This window comes from Haliaeetus albicilla, chromosome 17 (assembly GCF_947461875.1).
Source record: "Haliaeetus albicilla chromosome 17, bHalAlb1.1, whole genome shotgun sequence".
In the NCBI taxonomy this organism is placed as follows: domain Eukaryota; kingdom Metazoa; phylum Chordata; class Aves; order Accipitriformes; family Accipitridae; genus Haliaeetus; species Haliaeetus albicilla.
In genome coordinates, this window is record NC_091499.1 from 4,467,485 (window position 1) to 4,486,868 (window position 19,384).

General features: G+C 40.2%; 1 protein-coding gene across 6 annotated transcripts in view; it reads left to right on the forward strand.

Annotated features, from left to right (window-relative positions):
* The window catches only part of COL19A1 (collagen type XIX alpha 1 chain), a 207,534-nt gene extending 189,623 nt beyond the window's left edge, over window positions 1-17,911 (forward strand). For 4 of the 6 annotated variants that reach the window (XM_069804592.1, XM_069804595.1, XM_069804594.1 and 1 more), the window contains 5 exons: window positions 97-267; window positions 1,209-1,275; window positions 3,132-3,287; window positions 9,887-9,964; window positions 10,202-17,911. In XM_069804592.1, the coding sequence (XP_069660693.1) occupies window positions 97-267; window positions 1,209-1,275; window positions 3,132-3,287; window positions 9,887-9,964; window positions 10,202-10,338 (609 nt within the window). In that variant the 3' untranslated portion in view covers window positions 10,339-17,911. Of the gene's footprint in view, window positions 1-96; window positions 268-1,208; window positions 1,276-3,131; window positions 3,288-4,128; window positions 8,203-9,886; window positions 9,965-10,201 lie in introns of those variants that run through there. The other 2 variants (XR_011328356.1, XM_069804597.1) reach the window with 2 other exon arrangements.
* Window positions 17,912-19,384: the final 1,473 nt, after the last annotated feature.

The window sequence follows — 19,384 nt, forward strand, 5'->3', positions numbered from 1 at the left end:
AACAGGGAAGAATTTTCTCTTTAGCGTGCATGGGTGACTCTTCCTAGTTTGTTCCACTGCGTGCAATGGTTTTCTTTCCGCTTTTATTTTACACAGGGAGACCAGGGTATTCCAGGGGACAGAGGTCCACAAGGTGAACGAGGGAAACCTGGCCCATCAGGAGAAAAGGGGGATGTGGGTCCTATTGGGCCACCAGGAGACAGAGGCTATCCAGGATCACCAGGTCATCAAGGTCCCCCGGGTTCACCAGGACCCCCAGGGTTTCCAGTAAGTAAATACACATTTTCCTTGGTTGCTTGTGAATTCAGACGACGTGAAGGTGGCGTGTGCTGAGCACTGGAAATTCAACTGAGGAATGCCACATTAGCAAAAAAACTAAGATAGCTCTGGGAGAATTTCAGTGTTCAGTGAAGAGGTGGAAAAAATATATCTAGGTGATCAAACAGATACTTTTAAATTCTTTTTTAAACATATGCTATGGATAAACTTTAATTATTTATTTCATTAGCTCCTGACAAATCAGTATGGCTACTCAGTACTGTTCATTTTCATTTTTCATACGCTTAAGGGCTAAAGTATAAGTCTTTGCAACTGAGAAAGAAAAGGAGTCAGCCAAAATGATTCTCAATAAAAGGGAAATCAGCATTTCAAAAGACAATGAAATGCTGCATGTCAGCTGTAGATATCTTGGTTTGTCTCCCTGTGCGCACAGGCACACATCCATGTTACGGGGTCTTTATACCCTCAGTCAGATAGAGTAAAGCTCTAAAAAACTTTTCCAGTGAAGTAATTGGTCCTGCAGTGCAGTTCCAGTTAGTCAGCTCTGCATCAAAGCAGTTAGTCCCTAGAGGGGGTGAGAAGTTGGGAAATGCTATGCAAACAGCAAGTAAAGCATAGCGGTGTCACTGGACAGCCTCAACTGTCTTACACAAATTAATTTCCATACACATAATGTGCTGATCATCTTGATAGTTGGGAGGGTCTCTTCCACTTCATGGTATTAGTGGTCTTTATAATATTGTAATGTGTTTGCAATAAAATGGCCTTTGCAGTTAAGTAGATAACACAAATATATTAAAATATTTAATTTTTGGTGAAAGCTTTACATTTTTAATGCTAATTTCAGCATTTTTTTTATTTTTGTAGCATCACAAAATGCCCTTGGTATGTTTCTTCTGATACATATCACCTTTTTTTTTCCTCATCAGGCTGATACAGTTTCACTTGAAGAAATAAAAAATTATATCAAACAAGAGGTTCTTAAGGTTTTTGAAGGTAAGAAAATGAAGTATTATACAACTAAACGTAAATCTTAAATTCTGTTCTAAATGTTTTATATCCCTACAGCCTTTATATACATTTCTTTACATGTCATCTTATGTTGGACTTAGCAGCTGCCTTGTTGCTGCAGCTGTACTTAACTGCTGTTTAGGTCTACTTCATTTATAATTGTTTGAACATAATTACATTATAGTATCTGTTAACCAGAGCATTTCCTTATGTAAAAGACCGGCATTAAAAGGCAGTTTGTTCCAAATCGTAATAGCAAACATATGCATCTATCACTGTAGATACATATATGTCATATATCTTTGCAGATACGTATGTATCTACAACGTATCATTAAGACATTAAAGATTTATTTAAATGGAGACAATAGAAATACCTAATTATTTTGGCCACTTAGTGGATGACTATCTAAATGAGAGAAAGGCTTGACAGCTTTCAGCCATGCAGGTCCAAACTGCTGTGCCTTTGCAACAAACATCCCTGCTAAGCTCCAAAGCTCCCTTGCAGACCACCATCTTCTGGCACAATTTTAGGCAAGTACCAGATTCAGCCAAAGCCTTTGTACTATGTAAGCTTTTTTAGGTGTGTCCTTACTCTGAAAAGGAAATATTTTTCTTCCCCAGCGTTTTCTTAGTCAGGGTTGAAAAGCAATGACTCAGGTAGGTGTCTGAAACAAGCTTCTTCTCGAACACCTCTTAACAGTAGCTTCTCTTCCATTGCAAAATGCATTTCTTATGTCTGCAATGTGCTTAGCTATTTTGTCATGAATATTTGTGGATACAAAACCTTTTATCTTTTAGGAATAAAAGAAGTCATATAAAGCTTGAGACTTTTTAAACTCTTCAGGCAGTTTTTCACTTTATAACAAGGCTATTATTTTGTGTATTTTCACCCTTCCCCAGACTGCTACTCCTTAGGAGTTTAACCTACTGTGTATTTCAAGAGCAGTTTGTTTGCTGAAGTTATCTCCTTGTTACCATTCCATTTGAATGGGAAAAGTATTTAGTCTATTCATAAAAAGGAAGTGTTAAAAGGTGTCCTGCCTACAGGGAATATTGGGGTTTGTCTTTACAGCTGTTCAATTTTCTACACCTCACTAGTGTTCCCACAGATCTTGTATTTTTGGCTTGTTTCACTTTGCCTATTTTCTATCACCTTGCTTATTTTTTGTTTGATGCCCACTCTTCTCTTTACTCTAATCTTTCTCTTAAATCTTAAAACTCCACCACAGTAAATACCTGCTAAATTGTGGAATCCTTAGTTAAGTTTTTTAATCCAGTATAAATGAGAGAGATTCAAGGTTAGTACCTATTTTGTCTACCTCTGAGGAACACTAAAATGTTACCAAATGCACTTTATTCCACCAGTTCATGCTGAAATCTCTGCAATTAATAATGTTTGTTGAGCAGTTACACGTATTTTCACAACTGTTTTCAGGGTTTCAGCACATTCCAAGAACTGTTTGTGGTAGTTAAGCTCTACTTTGCAACGTATTATGAGTTACAAACATGTAAGGTAGCCCTTCATAGGGGTCTTAAGTACTAATTATTCCGTGTTCTTGTATTTTAAGTACTTCCATGAACAGGAGTCAGAAGTCATTTGAAATACTGGAATACATTAGTAAAAGAGAGTAGTAATAGAAATTTTGATACAAATTCATTCAGATTATTTCAAAGAAGGCCTCAGTACTTCTAGGAGCATTTAATACCTTAACATTTAGAAGGATTAAACACCTTAATTCCAGAAACTTACTTTAGCTGGGGCTTAGGGATTTATTTATTTTCCCATACTCTGCTAGCAGGTTTCTTACCCACTTTTTCTCGTGTCCTTTGTTAATGAAGAAAGGATGGCTCAGTTTGTGTCCCAGCTGAAGCTGCCTGCTGCAATGCTTGCCTCCCAAGCTCACGGAAGACCGGGGCCCCCAGGAAAAGATGGGTTACCAGGGCCACCAGGAAAGGATGGTTTGCCAGGGCCACCAGGAGAACGTGGAATTCAAGGTAGGAATTCCAAAAAATGTTCCCATGAATTGTATCTTGAAATCTTTATACACCTGCTAATGATTGTTAAATAAGCCAGGATTACCTATCTAGCTTCCTAATAATTAACTTTTAAAACTGTACTTATGTTTTTCCAGACTAGATCTAAGTATTAACCCATAGTAAATGTGTGGATTTTACTGATTAAAAACTCCTAATCAGTGCATTTTATTCTAATAAGTGATAAAGTTAATTACTGACAGATATCTAAAGCTGACAGATACCTAGACTACTGTAGCAGTTATTTTTTTCTCCAAAATACTTTAACAAGTAAGAAAAACTATTCCAGCACTCTAATGTAACTATTTCAATCCTGTTCGATATTGAGAGACCATCTTATTTCAGAACCAAAATTAGATCTCCAAGTCTGAGTGCTTTCAGCTCTGATCCTGAGACAACAGAGGGGAGGAAAAACTGAGGGCAAATATTATTCTTTAAGCAGCAGTGAAAACTGAAATATTACCACGTGAATTCTTTTTACAGTGAAGTAATCTATTTTCACAAATCAGTTTCAGAGTAATCGGCTTTTCACTAAACCCCAAACGGTAATTTGTACATTGCAATGCATTTGGAAAGTGTAGGGCTCTCGGTTCACTGAACTGTCTTTCACTGCAAAATTAGCTTCAAGGGACCCAGGCTCATTGTAGCTGCGCTCTACTGTAGAGTCAGCCGCTCCGAGATTAAAAGGAAGAGGAGAACAGAATAAAAGGAAAAAAGAATTTATCAATGAATAATATTTTGTGGGTGGGTAATATGTAATTTGCAGTTTATCTGGAGGTAGTTCTCTATTATCTTTTGTTAGTTTGGTCTGCTCTGGAGTCAGAGCAAGTCAGACTGGAATGAAGAACATGAGAGCAAAGCTGAAGATGTGTGGATCCTAAAGCTATCAGAAGAATAAAGACTTACTAACACTGATAAGCGCAAACCCCTGACAGAAGCTTGAAAAATGTGATGAGCTCAGAATGAGAAGAACAAGAAAAAAGGATCAAGGAAAACAATAAAAGGCTTAGAATCTTACAACACTGACTTCATCATTACCTAAATATTCAGATCACTGTAAACAACTTCAATGTCAGTGCCAGATTGTTCGATGATGATGTATGTGGTGGATAGTCTCAGACGCTTCTGGGAAGTGGAACGTTGTCCTAGGCTTCATTTCCAGCTAGTGAGCATCAAGAGTAAAGATGATAGCTATGCTTGAAAATAAAAAAAAAAAAAAAGCTAAAAAAAAAAAAAAAAAGCTGCTTTTTCATGCCTTATGCTTAACTAAAAGTAGTGCCCCATGTATGCAGGTTTTCCATTTATTTTACTGATATGCTCAATACTCATTTTTTATTAGGAAAAGGTAAGCTAAGTGAGAAACATTTACTTTTCTGATACATCAAAAGATATATGAAATCATACTTCCAAGGAAAGAAAACCAAAAATTTGTCTTGCCTCCTTTTTACACTCTGAGTAAGAGATAGTCCCGTGAGAGACACAGGCTTACAAATACCCTTCACACCTTTCCCAGTTGTGCCTGCGCATGTTATTGTTTCGTGCCGACAGTAAAAAGAAATTCAAATCTCTGAGCGGATTGAAAAGTATCCTTCCATATTCCAGTTTATTTTCAGCCATAAAAGACATAGCAGACAAGACTTCTTGGAGAAGCACGTTACATGCACGTGTGGCTGAGACCATCAAGGTAGCATGCTGTGTGCGCGTACGCCCAAGTCATAATACGCGTTCGGTATTGACTGACGGATATCCCTTATTATATTTCTCACTCGGGTGTAGCCCAAATTGCCAACTCCGGGGTTTTGCCGTGTGCAGTAATACACATCTGGGCTGGCAGAGTGAAACATTCCCTTGTCCCGTACAGCCAGCGAAAAGAAGTAGCTATTTTTGGAGGGCAATTAACGGGACCTCTACTACCGCCTCCAGAGCCTGTTTGTGATGCCGCACACCGAGCAGCGATCCTGCCGGAGCCGGCCAGTGGGAAAGGCAGGCGTCGCTCTGGGTCTGGGAAGGTGCTTAACTTCACCCGTGGCTTCGCAGGGGTCCCTCCGGACACCTTCAGTGGGGTGCCAGTTCCCCCGGGAACTGGTCTGGTGGGACCTGGCCAGATTCCACCAGAGCCTCCTTCTATGCAGCAAACCGATAGGTAGAGGTTAGTCCCAGAAGCCGAAAACATGGATACTAACTTTTGGAAGTGTAGGCATGGTCTTCAAAAAGTGTATTTAAGGAATTGCTAGACTCTTGGGCGTAGAGTCATTCATTCCTAATAAAGTCCAGAACTGCTACCTGCTGGCCTTCAGCAAGGTTGTTCATAGTGTACCTCAGGTACTTCCCAGTGGTTCAGGTACAAATAATTTTGATTTTATAGGATGGTCTCAATAAAAATATAGCATGCAAACAAAAAACAACGAAGAATTGCAACTTAAATTATGAAACATGCAACTGGTATTTAAACAGACTTTATATAATAGCGATTGGAAGATTTTTTTTAATATATATACATTTCTTCATGTAAAAAAGAAAATAACCTATGGCATATGCATCAGCAAGCATACTGTGAGGCAGTGTTACCAATGAAATGTACAGCATCAGCTTAAGGGGGAGCAGAGGAACTTGTTTACTCTGTATGTGTTTTAAAGGATGCTAATGTCTCGTAGAGAAAGAGGAAGTTTATTTCAAGACTTTATAGACAGGCTATAGCAATGTCATCCTTTTGCAAACAGTCTGTTGTCATGTGTTAGAGGAGCTAGATCAATTAACTCCACTGACCTAATTGGATTTTTAAAACTATAATAATAGGTGAATTTTGGTCCGTTAGACCAAATGCACTTTGGGATAATTTTGCAATCCAGAGATCTTTTATGTTAGTATGATTTGGGTTTTTTTCTCAATAGAGAAAAATAGATTTCATCTTAGTTAAACTTCACTGTTTCCATCAAATTAAGGAAATAGGGTTTTTATAGGTCCTCATAACTCACAGTAGCCTCGAGGAATCAAACATCACAGCTCAGGAAAGAAAAATACCGTGTGATGAATAGTGCAAGTTCCTTATCTTTATTGCTAATCTCTGTTGTAAAATTTGTGTCTCTCACTATAATTATTAATTTGTGTGATGGGAGCATGTAGAAACCTTGGCTGGCATCAGGAACCTGTTATAGTGGATGTTGTCCAGAGACAGTCACTCTTCTGAATAGCTGCACTGGTTTCAAGTGTTACGTCCTGTGAAATGTTCTTTGCTGTGGAGGGTGAAGTTAACCTGGTTTACTTTGGTTTCAAACACAGCTACTACCTCTCAGCTGAGAGGGCTGTAACACACAGAAGGAATTCAGAATATGCACTGGAGGCTGGATGAGAGGGCTCGCTCTCAGCACCCTTCCTGTTGCTTTGCAGTTGTTTGCTTTTAAGAACGCAGAGTATTTGCACAGTAAAACACAGCGGATACTTTGGTGTCATTGTTCCCTGTCATGGTAATGTGTTTGCCTCTGATTTTGTATTAAAGAACCTCAGATTTCTCTAGATACTTGACACGCTAGTTTCAGGTGCTGCATTATCCATGCAGATGGAAGAGGGTCTCTGTGATATAGGCAGAATAACTTTTGGAGCTGTTTAAATGAGAGAATTTTTTACCTCCAAGTTCACAGACATGAACTTGTGTCATTTCCAGGTAGAGTTGAGGGTGTTGCAATAGCGATGCTTCTGGCCATGATGTTTGTGGAGAGAACCAAACCAAGAGCTGTATTTTATCTATTGTCACTCATCTGTGAGCAGAAGAAAGCTTATCCATTTGAATACGTACTTGCTACATACCAGTGTGTACCGTACTGCCCACGCTGGGTACGTGTTTACATACCACGACTTTTGGGTTGCAGAAATCACAACAAAACTTCTGGAACCCAAGTGAAAGGCCGTGCTAAAGCTGTCGCCTTTTGAATTAAGCAGGTACCTCTTACTGGAATTGTAATTCTACCAGTAAAAATAGACAGCATCTTATATGTGCCTTTAAGTTAAAAACAGTAAATCAAAATCCAATTTATGTGTATTTTCCTTCGACTGTGTATGAGTTTGTCACTTTAAGCTCAGAGAGAAGGTGATATTATCCTCTAGAAGTGTAATCATGGCCCTACTTCTGAGCAAAGTATACCTCATTGAAAATCAAATATTTTCCTGCCAGAATTACACCTTACATTGTTCGGATTGTTTACATATAGGCCTGTTTACTTATATGCTTACACCCTGTTAAATAAAGCCTTATTTTTAGAAAAGGTATCTGGGAATTTTTGTATTAAACTTCAGTGTCAAGAGAACTTACTACCACTGTGTACAACCTACACCTTTGCATGTGTATTCAGATACAGCCAGTAATGGTTTACACTACCCTGGATCATATATTTGCATTGGCAGGCTGCTCTTTGTCCTATTGTGGGTTGGTTTTTTTCCTTATTGTCTTGAATTCCAGCGAAGTTGGAATCTTTCACTCTATCTCAGTCCCTTTTCAATTATAACGTCTCAGATACCTACAGTAATGGTTATCATGGAGATTGTAAATGTGATATATTGTAAAGGTGATTTCTCGCTTTTCCCCATAACATAAAGAAATGCAAAACAAATGATTAGCGGCAGCACTACTTTGTAAAATTACAATTAACTGAGTTTGTAGTGAGAAATGTACTGTAACTATCTATTGTAAATTAGGAACCATAGAGGTATATATAATAAATAGGAAATGTATTAGATCCTGTGGTTGTACGATTGAGCTTCTGAAACAGTAGCAACTACTATGCGTTACAGAAGATTTTCAGAGCAAACCAACTTGATGTAGCTGTAAATACTACTGTGGTCATTAAAGAGCAAAATCAAGATTCACGACTGAGTACAAACACCTGCCTATTCCCTTTTTGAGTCTTTATAGCTTGTGCGCCTATATGCCTTGTACAATTCTGCTTAACGCAGCTCAGTGACCAGAATGCATGATTAATACTAAGTTTGCTTCTCTGTGAGCTTTTAACAGTTGATTTCCTTTTGTTACGTTATGCATGTCACTCTGCATGCATTTTCTAATGTTTCCACCTCACTGTAATTTCCTTGTTGGGGTGCTGAGAGAAGAGTAGGATAATTGGTGCTCTGTTTTGAAACCTAGAATGATTGCAACAGATAATAGACTTTCTACCAAAGTGTATAATGAGCCTGTGTTTAACGGAAAGCTCGAATACTCTGTGTACCATTCCTACTGCGTTGTGTCTGTCGTAACAACCCTGAATTGGTACCCACAGCACTTACAATAATTTCCTTCTGGATTGTAAAGTACCAGTGTTGTCGTAGACCGCAGCACATTGACAAGACAGCTTTTGCCATCCATCTGCCAGTGCCCATTAATCTTCATGAGACATCAGGTGGATTGGTACCGCTGTGCTGACTGGTCAGCCGTGACTCTTCTCTTTTAATTCAAACTAAGTTACAGCTCTTCACAAGAGGAAGTTTATTGTGTGGCATATGTGACACTGGAAATATACTGGTCCCTGAAGCAGAACAAATTTAATTCTAAATGTGACCAGAAGTTGGCAAATTAATCTTCAGCATATGTCACCTTACATGCCAGCGTCTGAGGAGTTGGGGAGGGAAGAGGTTTCCTTATAATCCCTTTTAAAGTAAGGCGTTGTGGCAGGTGTCACACTTGTTCCTTTAAAAATGCCTTCATCCCCTGTCCTACAGAAATTACATGGTCTAAACAGAAAAGGTACGTTTGTAGATGGATTCTTAACTTGAAATATTAAGCAAAAAGTTATACCGATAGCCACGAGTTCTCTACTCTAAAGCAGCCAGAGCTTTTCCGACTAATAAAACTTTTTACAAACAGTTTAAGGAAAAAGAAACAAGGGTTGCAGCACCCAAGAAGACGGAGGCTATTTAGAGAAATACAAAGCTATGGCCTGTGAAGAAAACGGACACAAATATTCCAAGTATAATTAGTAATTACACCTTGTTAATAACGTACAGTCACTTGGGTCAAAGTAGGTCTTGCATGCTAGAACCCAAAATCTGCACGAGCTCTAAAGACGCCTCATTCCACGTGTAATGCTGGAGTGGGAGTGGGTCTTCTCTCACATACAGGGGAATATCGAAGCATAGAACTACCAGTTTACAGTCTAAAAAGTGCAGATGTAAAGATTTATGTAGAGCAGAGAGGGCCAAGTCTTGCTCAGGTTTTGGGCTATCAGAGAAGGGCTGCTCAGACCCCGGATGGCCTTTGGGTCGGTGCTTTCCGTCACTTCATCGAACGGGTAACACTGGAGCAGAATACACATTTGGTTCTGTATTAGAGGAACTCCAGGAAGGTAACTTAAAATCTCGGGGAAAGGTCCGGCTAGTGAACACAGGGAGAGTCCTCTGGCAGAGGATGCAACGGTTCCTGCTAGCGGTGCTCATATTTTCCAGAAGGAACTTAAAAACATAAGACCTGTCTCAGAAAAAGAAGTGAGCACGTGTTTTCCCGTCAACAAGATATATGCAAGATCACTGTTCATAGTAAGAGGACGCTCTTATTTTCCTGTCTTTATTCTGTGTAGGTTATAGAGGACAGAAAGGGGAAAGAGGCGAGCCTGGAATTGGACTGCCTGGTAACCCTGGACCACCCGGCCCTGAAGGTACAAGTCTCCAGATTTATTTCTGCTATTGTAATTTATGAACTAACAGGCCTTTCTCCTGGTTTTCACGCCGGTTTTAGACCCGTGCCTTCCCTCCCGAGCTCGGTCGTAGCGTGAGGTCAGACCCGCCTGCCTTCTCGCGGATGAGCTGGCACGCAGCTGACTGCCAGGGACGAAACGCGGGGCGCTGAGCACGCTCTGGCGAGGGCTCTGCTAATTCTAATTTTGTTTTACCAGCTACCGGCCTGCCAGGCCCGCCGGGAACGCCAGGCTCACCCGGACCGCAGGGGCCACCCGGACCCAATGGGAGATGCAATCCGGCAGATTGCTATTACCACGTATCACAGACTCGGTCACGCAGCAGCGGGAAATAAAAACCCTCTCCCCTAGACACTTGGGTTCACCGTCACTTTTCACTCCTCTCAATAAGTTAATTTAACCTTTGAAATATTTGGTGCATTTTTATTATTTTTTTTTTCCCCTCGACACTGCACGGTATGTAGATAATTTATAAGGCACGGAATTGAGCCTTTTTCTATGTTATTTGCAGTGTCATAAGTACGAAATGATGACATATATTTTCCAGAGTGCATTCCATGTGTTACATTTCTCATATTTATTTTGCTTAGAGGAGAAAATAGGCCCAAATAGCTTTCATAAGCTTCTTTCTTCAAACAAAAAATATTTTATTATAACTTAAGACAGTATGTATGCCTCAGTATGTAAGCTGGCTTTATTTTTCTTGCTGGTGGTGAAGTTGAAAAGGAGAAAATGCATTTCTGAAGTTTTAAAGCATACCTGTTCGTGGCGAATGCAGGACCTGAGCTGGAGCGCTGGGAATTCAGTTTAGCCTAAATGTTCACGTCCCTCGCGAAGGCTCCGGCACACCTTCTGAACCAGGTCAGCGCCGTGCACTACGAACGCTACCCACCGTTTCAGTCGCTTCCTAGATGTCAAAGACGGGAACGAAGATGTGTTTAGCATCTCTCTAATCCCATCCGACGTTTAGCTTCAGACTGACTGGAAATCGCCAGATGTAGCCCCAAGAAGCTTCTCTCCTGACTGGATGTTGTCCCAGCTGAGGGCTTGTACGTTCGTTTAGTCCTGGTTACATATACTCCAGGTATTAAACTGCTAGGGGCTGGTGTTGATGTTCCCAACTGAGAACTGACACGTCTCCTAACCGTTACGTGGACTTAGTAAGTGTAGTATCATCGCCTGTAATCAAGCTACTCTGCCGTTACGTCTGCTACAGCAAAGGCGATCCCTTGCTTTAGAGCAGAGGGTGGTGGGTACAGAGTGAGACAGTCAAAGAAGGAACTTCACAAGCCTCTAATCTTACTGGTGGCACAGTTTCCCTCTTCCTCCTGCAATAATCATCTGCCAAAATAAGCCTGAGAAGAACATGGAGACAGTAGAATGCAAGACTCGCAGGTCCTAATAACTGGTGTAATAACTCCTTGGAAAGGTGTACTACAGAGAGGACGACTGCATGCAGTTTGCAGGTATTCAGTAAATCCTACAGGACCAGATGTCATCAACGAAGAGGAAAACAGAACAAAGTGTAAATCCTGTAGAGCTCCAAGGGCTGAGCAAAAGAAAAGACGGAGAAAATCGATCACGCAGAGGCTGATTCTGAGAAGGAGGGAGGAGGATTGGCCAAAGTTTCACTCCTGATTATTAGGAAACAGATGATCCTACACGAGTCCTACGGAATTTGCTACAGTGCAATAGAAAGTGCAGGTGCTATTGAGGGAACATGGACAGCTGTAACCCACAACCTCAGAATAAATCCGTAGTACAAAAGCAGCACTGAGGGCTCTTGCCCCGCCGTTAGGAAGCCGGTCATCCTCTCCCACATCAGGCAGGGAAGTGGTTTTGGTGACTTTGAGCAGTCCTGAGCTGCAACTCCCAAATTAAAGTGCTGCGTTCCAGAGGAGCTGTTGTGAGACACGAATCTGGCTGACTTCTGGGTTTTGCTTAAAAAACAGTGAGGAATGACTGATGGGAGTCTTTAAAAGAAAAAAACCCACCACGTTGGTATTCGTTCTGAATAGCGTTCCTAGCCCTTGTACCCAGCCTGGAGGAGCGAGGTGAGCGCAGGAGGTGGTGGAGCTCACCCAGGTAGCTGGGGAGCGCAGGCAAGCCTTCAGGCATGTTTTTGGAGAACGAAAGCATAGCCGCTCGGCTTGTTAGTCAGTTAGGTGTTTGGAGGCAAGAAGGTGCTTGGCACAAAGATCTTTCCGTAAACCGAGAGGTCTAAATGGGAGAGGAGAGGGCAGGAGGACAGCAGAGAACCTGGGGGCTACTGTGAAACCATCTCCTGAAGGGAATCCACGAGCTGTGATAACGCCCTGCAGCTGGGGACCCCTTGGGGGGGTCAGGCTGCCTTCCCTGTCCCTCGTGAGGATGAGGACGGATGGGTCGAAGCCCACGGGCGAACCGCAGTCCTCGTGCCTCCTTTTCTGCTCATCCCTCCGGAGCCAACACCGGCCCCTTCTCCAGGCCTCCGCTCGGCGGGCGAAGGCGCGTTTGGAACGAGTGCTCCCCCCAAAAAAAACCCCACACCGCTCCCCATCCACACCTCCCGTGCCCGCGGCAGGCGGTGAGGGAACCCAGCGCTGGGCTTGCCCGGGCGGCCGGCGAGCGAAGCCGGGAGCCTTGCAGCGACGTACGGGTCGGTGTATGTACGTACGTACATACGCACACCAGCGGAGGAACGGGCCCCACGTACTGGTTTCCACTCAGCCAAAACGAACTGCTGGTCAGGTATCTTGCATGATTTTTTTTTTTTTCATCGATTTCTTTTTACTTCTCTAGTAATTCCAATGTATGTAAAAATCGAAATATTTTTTTACTTCGTAAGTTAATTTTAAACTTCATTTTCTGTGATAATACCGAAAAGGGTGCTGTCTTGTCAAGAGCGTCCGCGTGACTGAGAGGTTTCCGAGCAGCCCCCGACCTGGAAGGCTGTACAAAGACTATTGCACCGCATCAGTGGTATGTGTATATTTTGGGCCTTTTAGCTAGCTGAAACTGAGCATCTGTTATCTGCCGGATGCAATTGCTGTATGTTAATTTACTTGAACTTATCGAAAAGCAGAACACTTTTTATATTTGAAGAAGTTTTATTTTTTCATCTATGTTTCCTACGGATACCTTTTTCTTTTTATAGGCTCAAATCTAAAGGTCTTTTTAAAATGTATTTGAACACTTTCAATTGATTTGCAGGTAACTTTGGTAATTATCTTGTTGCATTGTTTTTTATTTTGCTAAAAGCCCACTTTCATTTTCTCATGTGAGAAAACGGGTATTTTTTTATACAGGCTATCTCAATACCTTTTTAAAGATGCCGCATTCTTCGCTGAGGTAGAAAAGCATTAATCCCAGCTTAACTTTACTTCACGCTGGCTTTGCTCCTACTCTATATTTTTAGAATTGGTAGCAGAATGTAGCTGGAAGCATACTTCTGCATGATTTTGAGGTTTAGCCCCTGAAATGTCTTTGCAGTTTCAGACTGATGTTGTCTTAGTTTTTGGGAAGGGGGCCGGGGCGGGCAGAGGAGTGCTAATCTGTTTTTTAATTTGCTTTATCAATTTCATATCTGTTTTGAGCAGTCTGTGCTGCAGTAAGCATTGCAAGGAACTAAACACAGAGGATTATTTTTTCCAGTAGCATAAGGTCTTTTTCTGATTTGGGAATGTTTACGTGCAGCAGGACTTTGAACTGAAATATCTTTGTCGAAATGTTTTAAACCTTTCTTAAAAGCTCTCTAAGCTTTGCTCTAGTTCAGGGTCAGACCATTATATTTTACAGCAAGTTGCTTTATCACCTACTAAGAAGGTGTTGGGATTTTCTTCAAATAGCTATGTGCAGAACTACTCAGTTTGCCTGAAGAAAGTAGTAAAATTGGTAAGAGGGAAACTTTTCTGAGGCTGCAGCATAACTCCGTTTGTCCACACGGTGGAGTTCAAAACGTCTTTTCAGCACAAGGGACAAAGCCCCGGCTTAACTCGCTGGGCAGCGCAAGAAATGCCCCAGTGCTGCGAAGACTCACGGCACAAGAGTCAGTGTTTCTGATTTTGTTCTTGAGCCTGACTTTTTTTTTTTCTTTTTTTTTTTTCCCCTAAAATCCATTTAGTTTGGCATGGTAGTATTTGCAGAAATACTGCCTTTCTTGGATTATTTTCAAGTAGTAGGCTTAGATTTTATTTGTGTTTTGTATATATACACATGTTATAGAAGAACATGCGGTAGGTAGTGGGACGTCCTGCTTTCGGGCATCGTTTATGTCCACTGCAGTGATGTTTGGCTCTAGAGGAGCAGGCAGTCTGCTAAGGTTAATAAAAATTACAACAGCATACTTCGTACGATCGAGTAACAGTGCAGCCTGCTTAGTAATGCTTTAGGAACCAATAATTATGTCTTAAACTGGATTTGGTTTAAATGCTAAAAGAGCACTGTGATATGGAAACAGGATTGATTGTATCATCCATCCTCCATTTATGTTTTAGGATTGTGGACTATGACAGATGTTAGATATGCACAGCTTTATTAAATAAGTGTATTTTTTAAATTAATGGATAATCACACAAAATATTTTGCCACTTCTTTTTCACAAGGGTGAAATACTATTTTTCATGTCAGCGCACGCTCAATTTTTTTCTTCTTTTCCTGTAATGTTTACATAAAAGTCTTGTAAAAAACCCATGGGCGAAACTAGCGTTTTTATAAACTTGTTTCTCTAAATATACTACGTAAAGCCACCCTCTAGCCTCGCATTTGACCAGTGCAGTAGAACGGCTGTAACGGCATGTTAGAACATGAGAAGAATCTCAGGAATCAAAACAAGGTTGGTTTGGGAGCAGGGTTTATGATGTTTTTGTTAGATTCTGGATGTACGGAGTCATGTAAATTTTCCTTGAAATCTGTTATGCCCACTACAACCAGATTGTACTGGGTGGATGTTCAAATCCATCTGCACCCATGTAGGTGGCTGTAGGCCATGGAGAACAAGTTTAACCGTGACCTTGCCTGGGTTGGTGTTTAAGTGGAAAACCCAAGCTCTACAGTACCTTAAGGAATTGTGGTTTTCAAGTATTAATTGCTAACAAATGTTACAGATTCTAGACCAAAAGAAGTTTGTAGCTAAAAAGAATGTAGTCTACATGTCTTTTAGCAGTTTTATCTCCAAGTCTGCTGTTCTACAAACACAAATGTGTTTAATTATTTACTGAAGTTTCAATGTAAATATATTCTGTCTCCAGTCAACATATTTGAAGGATTTTCAATGACATACCTTATTATTTTCTTTCATTTTTGAATTATATGCAGCTGTCACTGAATGAATCGCAGTAGGTGCCAACTGGTTGCTTCTTTCCTTCATTATATTTTTGGTTTGCAACATTTAAGGTTCGATTCAATGGAAACGTATTAAGTGGATAGAAAATTGCTTTTTATGTTATTATGTGGCCATTTACACCTGAAATAGGATTCTGGATGGAAATGGAAATGTTTCCCATACTTTTTTAGAAACGGCAACCCTTCCTTCCGTGTCAAATCACGAGAGGGAGGATGCAACTGCCAACGAGAGAGAGGAGAGGCACAAAGCTGCCGCAGCGAGCGCTGGGGAGCATTCGGCGCTGGGGCTGCAAGCCTGGGCTGGCTGAATTCGGGGGGGGGTTGCTTTTGACCACACTGGGGTCAGGTTTCTGCTTCCTACGGGTCGGTGAAACTTAGGGGTCCACAGTCTGGAGAAAAAAAAAAAAAGTGAAAAACCTTGGCCTTACATATATATATATGTAAAATTTATGGAAGTTAATATAATCTCTGAACCAGATGCAGATAACTTTCTTGTCTGAGTATAACATAATCACTTTTATTCAAGAAACTGATTCACTGAACTGTTTAACTGTAGGTAACTTTAGGTATTTTCATTGTTCTCTTGCTGCCTAACCCTCCCAGGAGAAAAAGGGAGAACTCCTATGTCACTGGCATTTTAAAGGATGCTAGGTAATGATTTGACTGCTAACTTGATTTTCTTTCTTTAAATTCCATAGTGGCTTCAGCAGGCTTGCTTCATATATCGCCTGAAGCTGCCACAGTTTTACTAGTCCTTTCGAATGCGTACACAGCAAGCAAAAAAGAACAGTAAAACAAAAGATTGAGGGGAATAAAACTGAAGCGGTAACAAATCAGATGGGAGTAACCTGCCCTACAAAATAAAAGACATTTCTTCTTTACCTGTGAGCCATGAGCAGAGTTGCTGCAGTGACTGCGTTTTTATGTATAAAGGAAGCAGAGACTACATGGCCAAAGAACAATACAGTGATGAGCAGGTCCAGCACACGCATTTCACCCAATTATCTAAGCAATTTAAAAACATTTGCAAAAATGCAGCACACGTTTGTACATGGAGCGCAATTGCTGTGCTCTGCTAGGAGGAGCCAGCACTGTTGTCTCGGAAAGTAAGGGACTTGGTTTCTTGTTCCCTCTGTCCTTCAAGTAACCTTGAAAGTATCATCTGTTGACACTTTCCCTTTTTGAAGGAAGAGCACATTTGGTTGTAGATCCGTGTTTTGGCTCTGGGTAAACTCAGATCACGACTAGGGTATTCCGGGAAGCAAACCTCAGCGCGATCCTCCCTCGCCTTGCTTTCCTGCCTCAAGGAGGAGCTCCGAACGGCGCTCTAGAGCTCCTCTGGCTACAGAGAGACTTCAGCCTTTCTGAAACATTCACAAGAGTTTTTGGTAGCAGTTCCTACTAGGTTGCTTGAACCCAGTGATGGCTGTGACAGAAAACTTATAAATTCATACATAAACTCTCTTTCTGTATATAAACTATAGATGTACAACATATATATATTTTATTACAGTATTCAGCAGCAGTGTTACTAATACTTAATAGTAGCCTAGTAGGGAAAGCATTGCAGTCAAGATTTTAACATACCAGGTGGGCTTTGTGAAGAATTGGTTATTATTTTGAGGACAGTTAAAGAGTTTTCTCTTGGTTCCTGCTTCCACTTAACTGGGGAGCTAAAAAATGTATTTATCACAGTGCAGTCACACCTCCAGAATTAGGAGTGGTGATAGAGATCCTGATGGGTAAAAGTGATTTTCTTTAGTCTTCTGTTCAAGAAATCTCATAGTATGTTACGATGTTGAACAAGATTTACTCAGGACTTCACTGAGATTCCAGGAGCATCTGGTTAGAATGGGCGGCACGCTGTCAGTGGCTTGTGAAACCTCTCAACCTCTTTGCTTTGTGCCTTCTAAATATATTTATTTAAACTAGCACTATTTTTTTCTGTATCACCACAGTTGATACACCTTTCATTTAAATTAATAATTCTGTCTTTATTTTCCAAATCTTTATTTACTTGAATGTGCCATTAATAAATTTCAGTTCCTGATATTTTTTTGGTACACGATCTACCATTCTTCAAGTAAAATTGTTCCACTCTTGCACAAGATTTGGGATTGGTAAATACTTAGATTAACCAACGTGTCCCATAATGACTTATAATAGGCTTGAGGATTTATTCTTTGGTTCTGTATTTTAAGTTAAAACTCACGTATCAGCTTGAAGGCAGAAAATCTGTCACACTCTTAAGCTATCCACTTACATAGATTCTGCATTGAATTGACCCTCAGTGTTGAATTTGTTTGATTGTAATAGTTCTGATTTGTTTTTTACATATGAATGTTTTCTCTCCTACATGAGTTTCTTTCCATTGTGGAATTTTATGCATTTTTCAGACTATATTTTTTAAAGCACTTCACATTTGTATTTAAATGCTGGGGGGGGTTGCTTCTTTTGATTCATTATGTTTATGCGTTACATATGGAAAATAATAGTTTCATTCTGTTATCGGTTGTTTAGGTTTTTTTCTTTTCAACAGTTTTACACACTTTATAGTCAAAATAAAAGTTTGCTGGTGAAACTACAGTTTGTCATTACCACTAACGTTTTATTTGTTGCACTACGTAAGGAGTACTTTTGAGGACTATGTCCTAAATCAGTAAAAACTGACCTAATTCTAAAACTTTAGAGAACACCTTTATGTGTGAACAAGCTAATCACTTGGTATGTGATCGTCTGGATTTGTTTCTTGAGAATGAAATTCTTTGCACTCATCTAGTCTCATGACTTCTTGTAGAGTTAAATTAGGAGATGTGGGTTATGAGAAAGTTTGGACAAATGAGGTGCAGGAAAACTGTTCAGTCTCAGGCTTTGCCCAGAGTCTCTGGCAAGGATGACATATTTCTTTATGCCTATTTTCTTCCCCCTTCTCCCTGAAATCTCACCTAGTGTTGCTTCTGTGGAACTAGAGAGAGTGTAGTAGACACTTGTAGATAAGACTTAATTGTAAAAATTCAACCTCTTTCATATTTTATCATTTAAAATACTGGGCTGTGCAAGGGACAGAAAGATTATAAAAATTAATCCCATTTAACTCATTCTCAAAAGTCTCTAATAAATGTGCAAATATACTTTCTTTTAGTAAGCAGCTTTATCAGCCATTTTTCTCTCAAGTGATCTCTATTCAGGCATTTTCTGTCAACACATGAGGTGCCAGAGAAGCAGCTCTTAGATGCAGCTAGAGCATCAGGTTTGGTTTGGGGAAGTCTTATCTATTACTTTTTTCAATAATTCCTTTTAGAGTATGTATTATACCAGTACTTTTCCCTTTAGTGTTGTCTTACACATTACATGCAAAATGCATAGCTCAACTGATTGTGCTATTTCTTTCTATTCTCACATGGCATACAGGTCAACTATTTAGAACAGAGACAATTAAGGGCTAGGAAAAAAAATCAATGCTTAAAGCAAGCGTGCCAAAGTTTGTATTTGAAAATTTGGATGACTAATAGTGAAATGAAAGGAAACATCATAGGATGGCTTCATTGTTGTCTTTGAGAGAGAATACACTTCAAAGAAAGTAAAGTCAAAACCACAAATAGTTTAATTTATACAGAGAGAAACAAAATATCCACATTGCACATTTTCCTCTAAAAATTGAGCTTATCTAAAAAAAGGCAACTTGGGATGTCTCATGATGGTCTTCTAGCTGTTCTCTTTATTGGTATTGAATGTAACCATACATACAAAAACATATAGGGGGTTAAAACATTATTTATTTGCTTTTTGTACAACCACAGATGTTACTTCAAAATCTGTAATCTCTACTATAAAACTTCTATATTTCTGGGACTTAAAATTCTCTCAACAGTGGCTACTAGCCTTTTACTTTCATTTCACATAGAAGGAGGCAAGCTGGAATAGGCTTCATACGAAATTACGAATGCAACACAAATTGGAGTGGAAAATGAAGAGGTTATTCCACATGGCTTATTCATGACAACCCAGCGATCATACCTTTACAGAGATTTACAGCATAAAAGGTGTCAGGGGTGGTAG